This window comes from Arachis duranensis, chromosome 4, assembly GCF_000817695.3.
Source record: "Arachis duranensis cultivar V14167 chromosome 4, aradu.V14167.gnm2.J7QH, whole genome shotgun sequence".
In the NCBI taxonomy this organism is placed as follows: Eukaryota; Viridiplantae; Streptophyta; class Magnoliopsida; order Fabales; family Fabaceae; genus Arachis; species Arachis duranensis.
This window is the reverse complement of record NC_029775.3, coordinates 5,097,819-5,108,208: the sequence shown is the minus strand read 5'-3', so window position 1 is coordinate 5,108,208 and position 10,390 is coordinate 5,097,819. Positions and strand designations below refer to the sequence as shown.

The 10,390-nt window shown below is 36.3% G+C and overlaps 3 protein-coding genes across 3 annotated transcripts; 1 reads left to right on the top strand and 2 right to left on the bottom strand.

Moving 5' to 3' along the window:
* Window positions 1-1,036: 1,036 nt before the first annotated feature.
* LOC107482849 (pyrophosphate--fructose 6-phosphate 1-phosphotransferase subunit beta) lies at window positions 1,037-5,056 on the bottom strand. Its single transcript, XM_016103442.3, has 14 exons — window positions 4,940-5,056; window positions 4,606-4,659; window positions 4,393-4,499; window positions 4,056-4,161; window positions 3,431-3,494; window positions 3,112-3,200; window positions 2,815-2,946; window positions 2,502-2,672; window positions 2,294-2,409; window positions 1,988-2,099; window positions 1,793-1,877; window positions 1,627-1,671; window positions 1,449-1,517; window positions 1,037-1,341 (listed from the first exon to the last, which is right to left on the bottom strand). The coding sequence occupies exons 1-14, from the start codon at window positions 5,042-5,044 to the stop codon at window positions 1,265-1,267; spliced, it is 1,332 nt and encodes a 443-aa protein (XP_015958928.1). The 5' UTR covers window positions 5,045-5,056; the 3' UTR covers window positions 1,037-1,264.
* LOC107482968 (dirigent protein 16-like) lies at window positions 5,021-6,009 on the bottom strand. Its single transcript, XM_016103561.3, has one exon. It carries the CDS (start codon window positions 5,936-5,938, stop codon window positions 5,174-5,176), a length of 765 nt encoding a protein of 254 aa, XP_015959047.1. The 5' UTR covers window positions 5,939-6,009; the 3' UTR covers window positions 5,021-5,173.
* Window positions 6,010-9,116: 3,107 nt separating this feature from the next.
* Window positions 9,117-10,384, top strand: LOC107482885 (probable membrane-associated kinase regulator 1). Its single transcript, XM_016103471.3, has one exon. The coding sequence runs from the start codon at window positions 9,242-9,244 to the stop codon at window positions 10,205-10,207; it is 966 nt and encodes a 321-aa protein (XP_015958957.1). The 5' UTR covers window positions 9,117-9,241; the 3' UTR covers window positions 10,208-10,384.
* The last annotated feature ends 6 nt before the right edge of the window (window positions 10,385-10,390 follow it).

The following is a 10,390-nucleotide window of genomic DNA, read 5'->3' as shown; positions in this document are numbered from 1 at the left end:
AAGTAGGGTAGATCAAACAGAGGGTAACTTACCTGTAGCTCAATAATTAGTAGAGATGAGAAACCTAAGATGGAAAAACCATAAGTGAAACTAGAATCATTTAAATCCTTATGGATATGATGTGCAATATAAGATTATAGGGTTATAATTTTGATTCATATGATCACCTACACCAAGTAAGAAAAAACTTATGATTTGTTGTCAATTAAAACTTTGCTTGTCCCCCTCCCCTTCCTTTTATTTTCTTCCCTAGTTCACCATTACTTATTATTCCCATATATCTTGGTTCTTTCTTTTATTACTATTCACATGAAGATGTCTTTTTACAAAAGTGATAGTTAAATATCGGTAGATAGTTTGACATATTTTACTAAGGTTTCGTTTGAAAAGTTTCAAAAGCTATTTTTTTAGGACTTTTGACTTATGAAAAGTCATATTAATAGTATTTGGTACAGTTTTTTAAATATATTTTTAATTTTTCAAGTTGTTTAAGAGCTTTTGAAAAAGTAAAAAAATTTGACTTCTCTTATTCTCAAAAGCTATTTTATCATTCCTATTTATTATACAACTTTAAAACAAATACTTCTATGATAAATTTCCAAACACAAAATAACCTATTTATAAACTACTTCTAATATAAATTCTTATATTTTAAATTCTTTTTTCAAAAAAACTTAATTAAGTTGTTATCCAAACTAGTCCTAAATTGTTTACCATAATACATGTCATTATCTAAACTATTATTTTAACACACTCAAATCATTATGTGAGTATTCTCTTGTTTTTTCCCTTCTCTTAAAATGACAATTTCAAAACCCTCTTATTCTTTTTCCTTCCTTCCTTCCTTCTATCTCTCTAATTAACAGCAATATTTTGTGTTAAAAGAAAAACTTACCTTTTCAATTGACTTATTTTGTATTAAAACTTTCCTTTCTTCAGTTATCTTTAGTTATCCACTGGCGTTATTTCAGTTTGATCTAAATAAAAGGCTAAAGGGAAACATTCTTAGTAGAAGGGTTAACATGGAATTCAATGATTAACCAATCAATATCAACCAACTCGGAAGTCAAACATTTATTCAATTATAATCATGAACATAACTTGCCGATGCTGAATGGCAGCATAAGAATTTAACATTCAACTGCTATAGTCCAAACGTTATTACAAAAACCTAGCAAGTCACAGATCAAATAAATATACTTCAAGGCCCTAAAATCCCAAATGAATCGCCAATCTCAAAACAATGTCCTTACGGAAAAGTAGATCAAGCTTGTGATTCAAGCTCCAAACGAAGGGTGTGACTAACTGCATCAGATCCCGGACCAGAGAATTGAATTGGACCTACAGTGAACATCATCATTAAAACTTGAATCTATATATTAATTCCTGCTATACTAAGTGGATCTTACTAATTGGGCTGGTTGGGTCCATTATACAATGATACGTACCTGGACTGACGTAGCAATTTTTTAGGGCCCACTCATCCCTCAAGGAGGCAAACTTTTTGAAGGGTGCCCCTGAAAGAAAATGATATATAATAATCATTAGTACCGCAAATATATAAATTAGAGCTGATGCCAGAACGGTAATAAAGGCAAAATTGTTAACGGTTTATGTCAGTTATACCTTGAAGCTCTACCATTGCCTTCTTGATCACGGGCTTGAACTTACCTGCAAAGAAATTACATTACATATTCATATAAACCATACGAAAGAAAGCATTCAAATAGTAATTGGAAAAGAAAAAGTAATGGTATGGATACGAATCCATTGTAGTGTAGCAGATATCTACCATGTCTTCTCTCTACGTCCATCAGTGAGGTGAGTGCAGTTCCACCAACAATCCAGTCTTCAACAGGTGCACAGAGATTCCTAACCTGGTCAGCATAGAGTGAATTCAAGAAATTCAGTTGACTGCTTCAATGTTACAAAACAAACAACTTCGAAAGCACACTCAATTGTCAAGACATAATAAGAGGCCACAAACTGATGATATTAATCCAGTCTTCCCACTGTGAAGGAGGGCTCCAGCACCATAACCAAGAGCATAGCAATAAGTAGCATCAAAATTAGTTGGCAATCCACATCTCCCTTCGTAACTGCATATTTCCAATAAGTATAGGTAACTATAAACTCTCAAAAAATAAGGCAAACTAGCAAATATACAGTTTAAAAACAAAACATTTTCGTAAAATCTTTGTTTTACACTCTTTTTGGCATTTCATGTTAGCATATATTCGAATTAGAATTTATATATAATTCAAAATAATGATGCCGAAATTTGATAGAATACCCGAAAAAGTGAGATTGCCCTCTAAATTCGCCTCTATATTTTCCCTCTTGCTTTCTCTTCTCCAACTCAGTTTCAGCCATTTGAATAAGCATTTTCTCTGTTTCTATCTTGGCAACCTAAACTTGGAAGATAGAACCATTGACATTGACTTGATGCATCATGGGTCAAACAAACAAATAAAAGATAGCATTATAACGCCATTAGGCACCTGAACATTTCCATGTGGATCCCTTTCAAGCATCAATTGCTCTTGAATTGCTTGAGGTAAGAATTCAAAAAGCTTCAGTGACTGATCAGTGAGTTTCTTCTTCCATAATCCACCCTCATCCACAATATCATGGGCCAGAATTTCATTTAGTTCTGCAATAAGTTGCTGGACCTGAAAATCGCAAAACAGCATGTACAACCAGTATCATCAGCAAGTATGAGCATACAAACTGATTTACACACTAATGGAAAAATCACAAGTTCACACAGAGAGAAACACTGGCAAAAAATTTCTTGTGCTGATTGCTATGTACCTCAGGAATGAAATCAATTAAACCTTCAGGGATAAGAATGACCCCATAATTGTAATTAACTGCAGCTCTTTTACAAATAACATCTACAATATAGTCTGTGACATTTTTCAGTGTCAACTTCTTGGCAGCAACCTGAAATATGTATTTACAGGTCAAATCAAGTATATTTGATAAAAAAAAAAAGGTACAGTCTGAGTAGCAAATGTTAATCACAACTTCACAAAATCAATGTGTGAGAATATCAAATTAACTTCATCACATGCTAGAATGTACAAGATGATCAAATTTATTACAAACCTCTTCTCCAATAATAGTAATGTTTGGGTGGGTTTGTAAAGCACATTCCAGTGTAATGTGTGAAGCTGCACGCCCCATAAGCCGCACAACTGCAGACAGATGATCATATGTTTTTATTGATGCTTGGAAATATAACCTCAAATCTTCCAAATTCCAAAGATACATCAATATCAAATGATATCAACAGTTATGAAGTGCAAAATTGTTTAATGGTGAAGCAAACAAAGCTGTAAGAAGTGAGAACATAGGAACCAGTACAGAATGGTGACAAATCAGTTTCTAAGGTTCTTCTAAGAGGTTGTTCAATTTAAATACTCACAATGGTAATATTTTCCTGTTGATCGGGCATCTACCATAACATTTCCAATCATTTCAGAGTATATCTGCATTAAATCAACATATACATGTGAACAGGGTCAGTTCTCCGGATCATTCAGCATGCATCCAAACAGGCACATGCTATCCAACATCTTTTGGCAATTTGCACAAATGAGGGCAACAATGGAAAATATACATGGCCAATTAAATATTTAGAAATTTTCTTTTAGGAAACAAGATTCACGAATATCATAATGCTATAGCAAATTTGCAATCATGAATAAACCAAGTGCAAATCCTGACAAAGTTGTGGAACATGACAAGTTGTGTAGAGTTCCATGGATAATGTGATGGTTCCAAACACGAATATTTTATCAAATATGTTCACAATATTGCTAGAGAAATTGAAACACAGCTGTTGCTCTGAAAAGCATCCTCAAACACTTCAACACTCCCATTCCAACACATAAAAATAAAAAAATGGTTCCTAAATATTACTACATGCTTAGAAAATTATTGGTGATCAAAAGATAAAATTACTTATTTGAAATGTTAAAAACATGTAGAACTAGACCAATTCAAAATTACAAAGGCAGATTGAAGACTTGTTATTTAGCTTCATTTACCTTGCATGCGGTATCAAAACCAAAACTGGTAGGAACTTCTTTGCACTTTAAATCACCATCAATAGTTTTAGGACATCCAATCACGCGAGTCTTCAGATTTTTGCTTCTGCATAAATCCACATCAAACAAAAAATAGTTAAATAAACAGTATCACTTCACATACTCATGAATGGAAATTGTTTCTCTTATATTCATATAGAGACAATTACAATAATTATATATAGATGGAATGGTAATATGATCTTTAATGTTAATCATGACACAACATAAAAACAGCATTTAATTAACATAGCTTCCAAGAAGTTGGATCATTTCAACAATAAAGTGACTAAGAAACCTGAAGTTCTCAGCAAGTAGGCATGCATTTGTGTTTGAGTCATCTCCACCAATAACAACAAGCCCATCCAAGTCTAGCTTCTTTGTTGTTTCTTCAGCTTGTTTGAACTATACACATAAGTAAATCAAAATATTCTTATATTCTATTGTTGTCCATACTTAAGACAAAATAAGAACTCAAATGAACTAATCACAGAGCAATTATGCACCGCACCTGCTCTGGAGTTTCAATCTTGTCCCTCCCACTGCAAATCATGTCAAAGCCACCCTGCCAACAGATATTGCAACTGTCAGATCTCAAAATTTTGGCATCACTGATATAGGAAACAGAACCACGAGCACTGCAAACCAAAATATTAAATATCTATTTAATTAAAAGTTCACGACGCTAAGCCTCACAATTCATAAATCATGATATACAGGGGAATATAAACAAAGCGAACACTATAGATAAAGCATTTTCAAAACACAGCTTAACAAATAACAAGGACATTGTTCAATTTCAGCTCCAAAAGAGTAAAATAAAAACTATAAGTATGAAAATGTACCTGATTTCTATAAGGATAAATATAGTCCGAGTTGAGTTCAACGTATGTTCTTTCCAAGTCACAGGTTGCCAAATTGAAAAAGAAGAAAAGAAAACAAATCACCATATGGTTCTTAGGGTTACAATGAAGATTTCTGATACATTCTGCAACAAACTGACAAAATACAAGACCAATCTTACAGTCATCTACAATCAAACAGCACCCAGTTGTTCTTATATTCTTGACATCATAGTTTTAGTAGTTCAAATGGACAGTGATCCTTAGCAATGTCTCTGCTCCATCAGTGGAAACCTGTCCTGGGGGGATAAGAGCTCTGAGCTCTGCAAAACCGCTTGCGTTCTTGAACTTCCCTGTGCCCCCGATCACTGATAACTGCGACATGGCGCTCCCTATCTTGTACAGGCCATAGAAGTTAAGGCTGTCTCCATACTCCCCTCCTTCGAACAAGGCAGTAAATGTCATCATTTGTCTACTCCCATCTGCCAAACTCGCCACGTACACTCCTTTAGCTTTCCCAACTATTTGTGACCCCAGCTCTGGTTGAGCCGTTAAAACATCATCAATTACAGTGATTGTGCCGAAACCAAGTCCCAAACCATCAGGTCCTAACTGCAACTGAGCATTATTCTGGTTGTTATTGTTGCTTGAGTCTCCTGCAAAGCTCGTACCAGCCAAGCCGGTTCCAAGTGGGATCCCGAATACTCCGTTGACAGTTGGAAGAGCACCATTGGCATTGGGGACAGCAGTCTGACCTTGCGGGATGTTGAATCCTATTGGCATCGCAAAAGGCACTTGCCCGCTGTAAATGTTGCCCAGCAAGCCGGTAACCGGCCTAGCTGTTGGGCTGCTTCCTCCTTGAAGGTCATGCATGTACAACTCAATCATTGCTTCTTTTCCTGTGGCTGCAATCGGGTCAATTGCGGATACACCAATCACTTCCCATTGAGCAACGGTAATTAACATTGCCATTGAAGCTATAAATAATGATCTTATCAACATCTTGTTTCCAAGTATTTCAGATGTAGATTTTGCTACTTCTTCTATTTAGTAGAGTATCCTTTTTTGTTGAGTGCAATTGAATACAAAACCTTGGTATTATATATTAGAGAATGCATGGGTGAGTTTTGGAGTGGTTGTGAGAAAGGAGATTTAATGAAGTGGTTGAATTTAGTAAGAACGTTGATTAGTTGAAATGAGCCACATCCTTATCTAGTGGCATTTTTTAGGTGTTTATGAAAGAGAATATTTGTGATGAAATGAAATCAGGTTCTTCATGAAAATGCATAGCAAAAAAAAGTAATTTCATTTAACTACTCAATCCCTTAATGTTTTTCTATTGCTAGATGTTCTACGATTCAGAAAATGGATTTAGATGGTGAGGGACAACTAAACCAAAGTCTAGGACAACTAAACCAAAGTCTAGTGACACTATTATCGTTAAAAATCTAAAGAGAAAAGTATGATAATGATATTTTCAATTAAGAGTAATATCACATTATTAATAAAATTTATTATTTTTTGTTAATACTTATCAATAATCAAGAGATATTTTTGTACTAATTCAAAATTTTAAATCTTAAAGCATAAATTTTAATAATATAAAAATAAAATATCTAAATTCTTAACTAATATTAATAAAACTGACATCTCTCTTTCAATTATTGTAATTACAATATTAGTATAGTATTTTCATGTGAACGGTTAATGTTCCCAAATTATATTAAATTTTATTTTATTTAATTTTTTTTGAATTACTCAAAACTTGTTATTGTTTTGAAATAATCCTATTTACTAAGGATATACTTAAAAATAATGTAATTATGTTTTTGTAATAAAAATTTAATTTGGCTTCTCAAATTCTATATTTGTCTCAATTAAAATCTTCAAATTTTAATTGACTTAAAATGGTACTTAGAACTTAACTCTATAATAATTTATTTTGGTCATTTAGTTTGGAGTATTCTGATGTCTGAAGACCCGGCGATGTGTGACTGGGCGAACTGTATTGAGTATTCGTTGTGGACACAGCATTGTGATGAGGGACGTAGATTCGGACACATGACGACAAATATCTCTGAGTGTGTGAACTTAATCCTTAAGGGTGTCAGAAACCTTCCTGTGTGCTCGCTAGTGAAGGCAACATAGGAAGGTTGGCCGAATTATTTGTTCGCAACGGGAGAGAGCCTGAGGCGCAGCTGGGAACCGAACAACAATTTAGTCAGCATTTGGTGAAGTGTATAGAGGTCAACTTGAAGACGGCTAGGTGCTTCACGGTGATTTGTACGACAGGGATAACTCCGAGTTCACCGTCTCAGATACAACTCCGACTGGTTCTTTCTCACTGGGTAGCTATAAAGTCTCGCTTGCATCTCAAACATGTGAATGTGGATACTTCCAGGCACTTCATTTCCCGTGTCCCCACGCACTGGCATGCTGTGCCTACTCACGGCTTACATGGGAGCCTTACATCCACCAGGTGTATCGTCTTAGTTCGGTGTTCAGTGTGTATCAGATGGGTTTCACACCTCCCATTCCAGAGGATTTCTGTCCACCATATGACGGGTCGACTGTCATCCCGGACCCGAATAAGAGGCGTGCGAGAGAGGGTCGCCCGAGGTCCACTCGGATACGGACCAATATGGACGAGGCAGATCCGAACCGGCCAAAGAGATGTGGGCTTTGTCGGCAGCCCGGCCACACACGTCGGAGTTGGCCACAACTCGGAGGAGCAGAGCACACACGGGGACATGAGTAGGTGTATTACTAGCTTTGGCACTTTTTTTATTTCACTTTCGCGTTTAGATTCCACTATTATCGGTTTTCTTACTTGTAGTTGATAAGTGATAGAATTTGTTAATGTTAGTGCGATGTAATGTGCATGGGATCTTAATTAATTAATATGTTTTGTTTTCGAAGTTTTAAATGAAATGTATCTTGAATGCACACCGGAATAAATAACTTTACGAGTTAAATTAAGACATCATGCGGAAACTATGCTTGTAACAGAAATTAGTGTTTGGAACGAATTGTGAGTAATTCGAACCAGCTTAGTTCGAATTACTTGGTGAGTCGTTCTTGAGTGTAATTCGAACCAATAGAGTTCGAATTATGCTCCTTGATAGTTCGAACCAAGTAGGTTCGAATTATGTTCATCACATGCTCCTCCATAATTCGAGTTAAGTTTGTTCGAACTATATGTTAGATTAGTTCGAATCATGCTAGTTCGAATTATATAAAAACGTGCTTTAACTGATTTGTGATGTTATTTTCAGTTTGACTGATTCACATAATTTTTGTCCTCCCTTGACTTAAATGTGTTTTTTGCCCTTTTTTTTATCACTCTAACATTACCGTATATTTAATATGGTTGATAACCTAACTTGTTATATGTACACTTTTGGGTGGTAGTGGTGGCTAAGTAATATGCACATGTCTAACGATCTAACTCATATAGATAACCCATAAACCATTTACATTTCGTTGCAATCTTATCAAATGAGAAATATATCTACATCTACTATAATAATAATGACTAAACGACTATAAATATTATTGCAATGACATATTTGTTCAATAAAATGATGTTACCTCATCTGGCAATCAACACACACGACGGATTTATTACTTTATTAACAATGACACGACTCACAAAAGAAGGAAAAATGAAGAAAAAACATTCATACGGACACACCGCGATGGATATGTTGAATCAATAATACATAGGTCAATTATTATAACTTGCTATAGAAGAATTTTAAAACTTAATTAAGTACCATGATAAATTTTTTAGTGAGGTTAAGTATATTCTAAAAATATTTCTGAATATATTTAAAAATATAACTACAATAAAACATCAATAGAAAGAGTAGAAAATTCATCCCAATAAACTATAACTTAAATGAGAATCTTTCCATACTTGTGTATATTAATTTATATAGTTTAGCATTAAGTGAATAGAGTAAATGTTCAAATGGTGTCCGAATTTTAAATTGCTACACAATTTAATCTCCCACCTTTAAAAATATATATGAAGAGAGGAGGAGAGTGGAGATCTGAAGGGTGCAGTTGCACATGCGTGGAGCATAGTGTATATATTTATTGCAATTACGTCTAAAATGTGTTTAATTATTATTCATTCCCCAATACTTGTTTAAATGCATTTGTGGACCCATCTAACAAGTAATCAGCTAAACCAAGAAAACAAGAAGCTTCCTTCCCTCAATTCATTCACCCCTCTCTTCTCTACAAATCCAAACACACACTTCTCACTTCTCTCTTCTCTCTTCACATCTTCTTCCAATAATGGAATCACCATGCACCACCGCCACAAGATCCGACTCCACCTCCTCACCCGAATTCGAGTTCTGGATGCTCCGAAATCCCTCCTTCCCTCAGCCCAATCTCCACTCCGCCGATGAACTCTTCGTCGACGGCGTCCTCCTCCCTCTCCACCTCCTCCCATCACCCGATCCACCACCCGACTCGGAACAACTCACAACCTCTGCAGACCCTGACGCTTCCTCATCAGCCGCCATAATAACGGAATCTTCCACTTCCACCACTACTCTCTCCACATCGAAGCGCTGGAAGGACATTTTCAAGAAGAAAAACACAGAAAACAACGACACAGAAGAGAAAGAGAAAGACAAGGGGAAGAAGAAGAAGAAGAAAGAGATTAAGAAAACGGGTAGCGGAGCGGGTTCTGCGGCGGAGCTAAACATTAATATATGGCCCTTCTCCAGGAGCAGGTCCGCCGGAAACGCCGTCACCCGACCCAAATTCTTCGCCGGAGCTCCGTCTTCGACCCGGAAAGTGAACAGCGCGCCATGTTCCCGGAGCAACTCCACCGGAGATTCCAAGTCCAGGAAGTGGCCCAGCAGCCCGGGCCGTCCCGGAGTTCACGTGGGCCGGACAAGTCCGGTGTGGCAGGTCCGCCGTACCAAGAACAGCAACAACACCGCCGCGCAGGACAACGATGGCGCCGAAGCCAAGAAGAGGGAAAGTGCCGCGTGTCAGCGGAGAGGGACCAAAGCGAGGGTGTTGAATCTGAACGTTCCGATGTGCATTGGTTACGGGCAGCACTTGAGTTGTAGATGCGACGAGAATGGTGGTGCTGTTAGTGGCACTACTAGTGTCCGCGGCGGCGATAACAACGACGGTGGTAGTTGTAGCGGTGGTGAGGGTAGTAATAATGATGGTGGAAGTGGGGTTAATCTTTTTAATCTGCGCAACCTATTCACCAAGAAAAGCATAGTAACTTCTCACTAGTCTCAACATTTTTAACTACGCCTAAGGTTATCAAATTTTTATTTATTACTGCTATAAAATTAAAGTTACCTTTTTAGACTTTTTTTTTGTTTAAAAATATTTATATATGTACAAAAAGGTCATAATTTTTTTTTAAGATAGTTATATTTATATTTATATACCGTCTGTATGTATTATGACTGT

Bases quoted from the DNA above. Each gene is read 5' to 3' on its own strand.
- LOC107482849 (XM_016103442.3), bottom strand. From the start codon at position 5,044: ATGGTGATTTGTTTTCTTTTCTTCTTTTTCAATTTGGCAACCTGTGAC. The intron at 4,500-4,605 runs GTGCGGTGCATA...TTATGTGTATAG, and splicing joins AGATTGAAACTCCAGAGCAG to TTCAAACAAGCTGAAGAAAC. The intron at 3,495-4,055 runs GTAAATGAAGCT...GATTTAATGCAG, and splicing joins GTTTTGATACCGCATGCAAG to ATATACTCTGAAATGATTGG.
- LOC107482968 (XM_016103561.3), bottom strand. From the start codon at position 5,938: ATGTTGATAAGATCATTATTTATAGCTTCAATGGCAATGTTAATTACC.
- LOC107482885 (XM_016103471.3), top strand. From the start codon at position 9,242: ATGGAATCACCATGCACCACCGCCACAAGATCCGACTCCACCTCCTCA.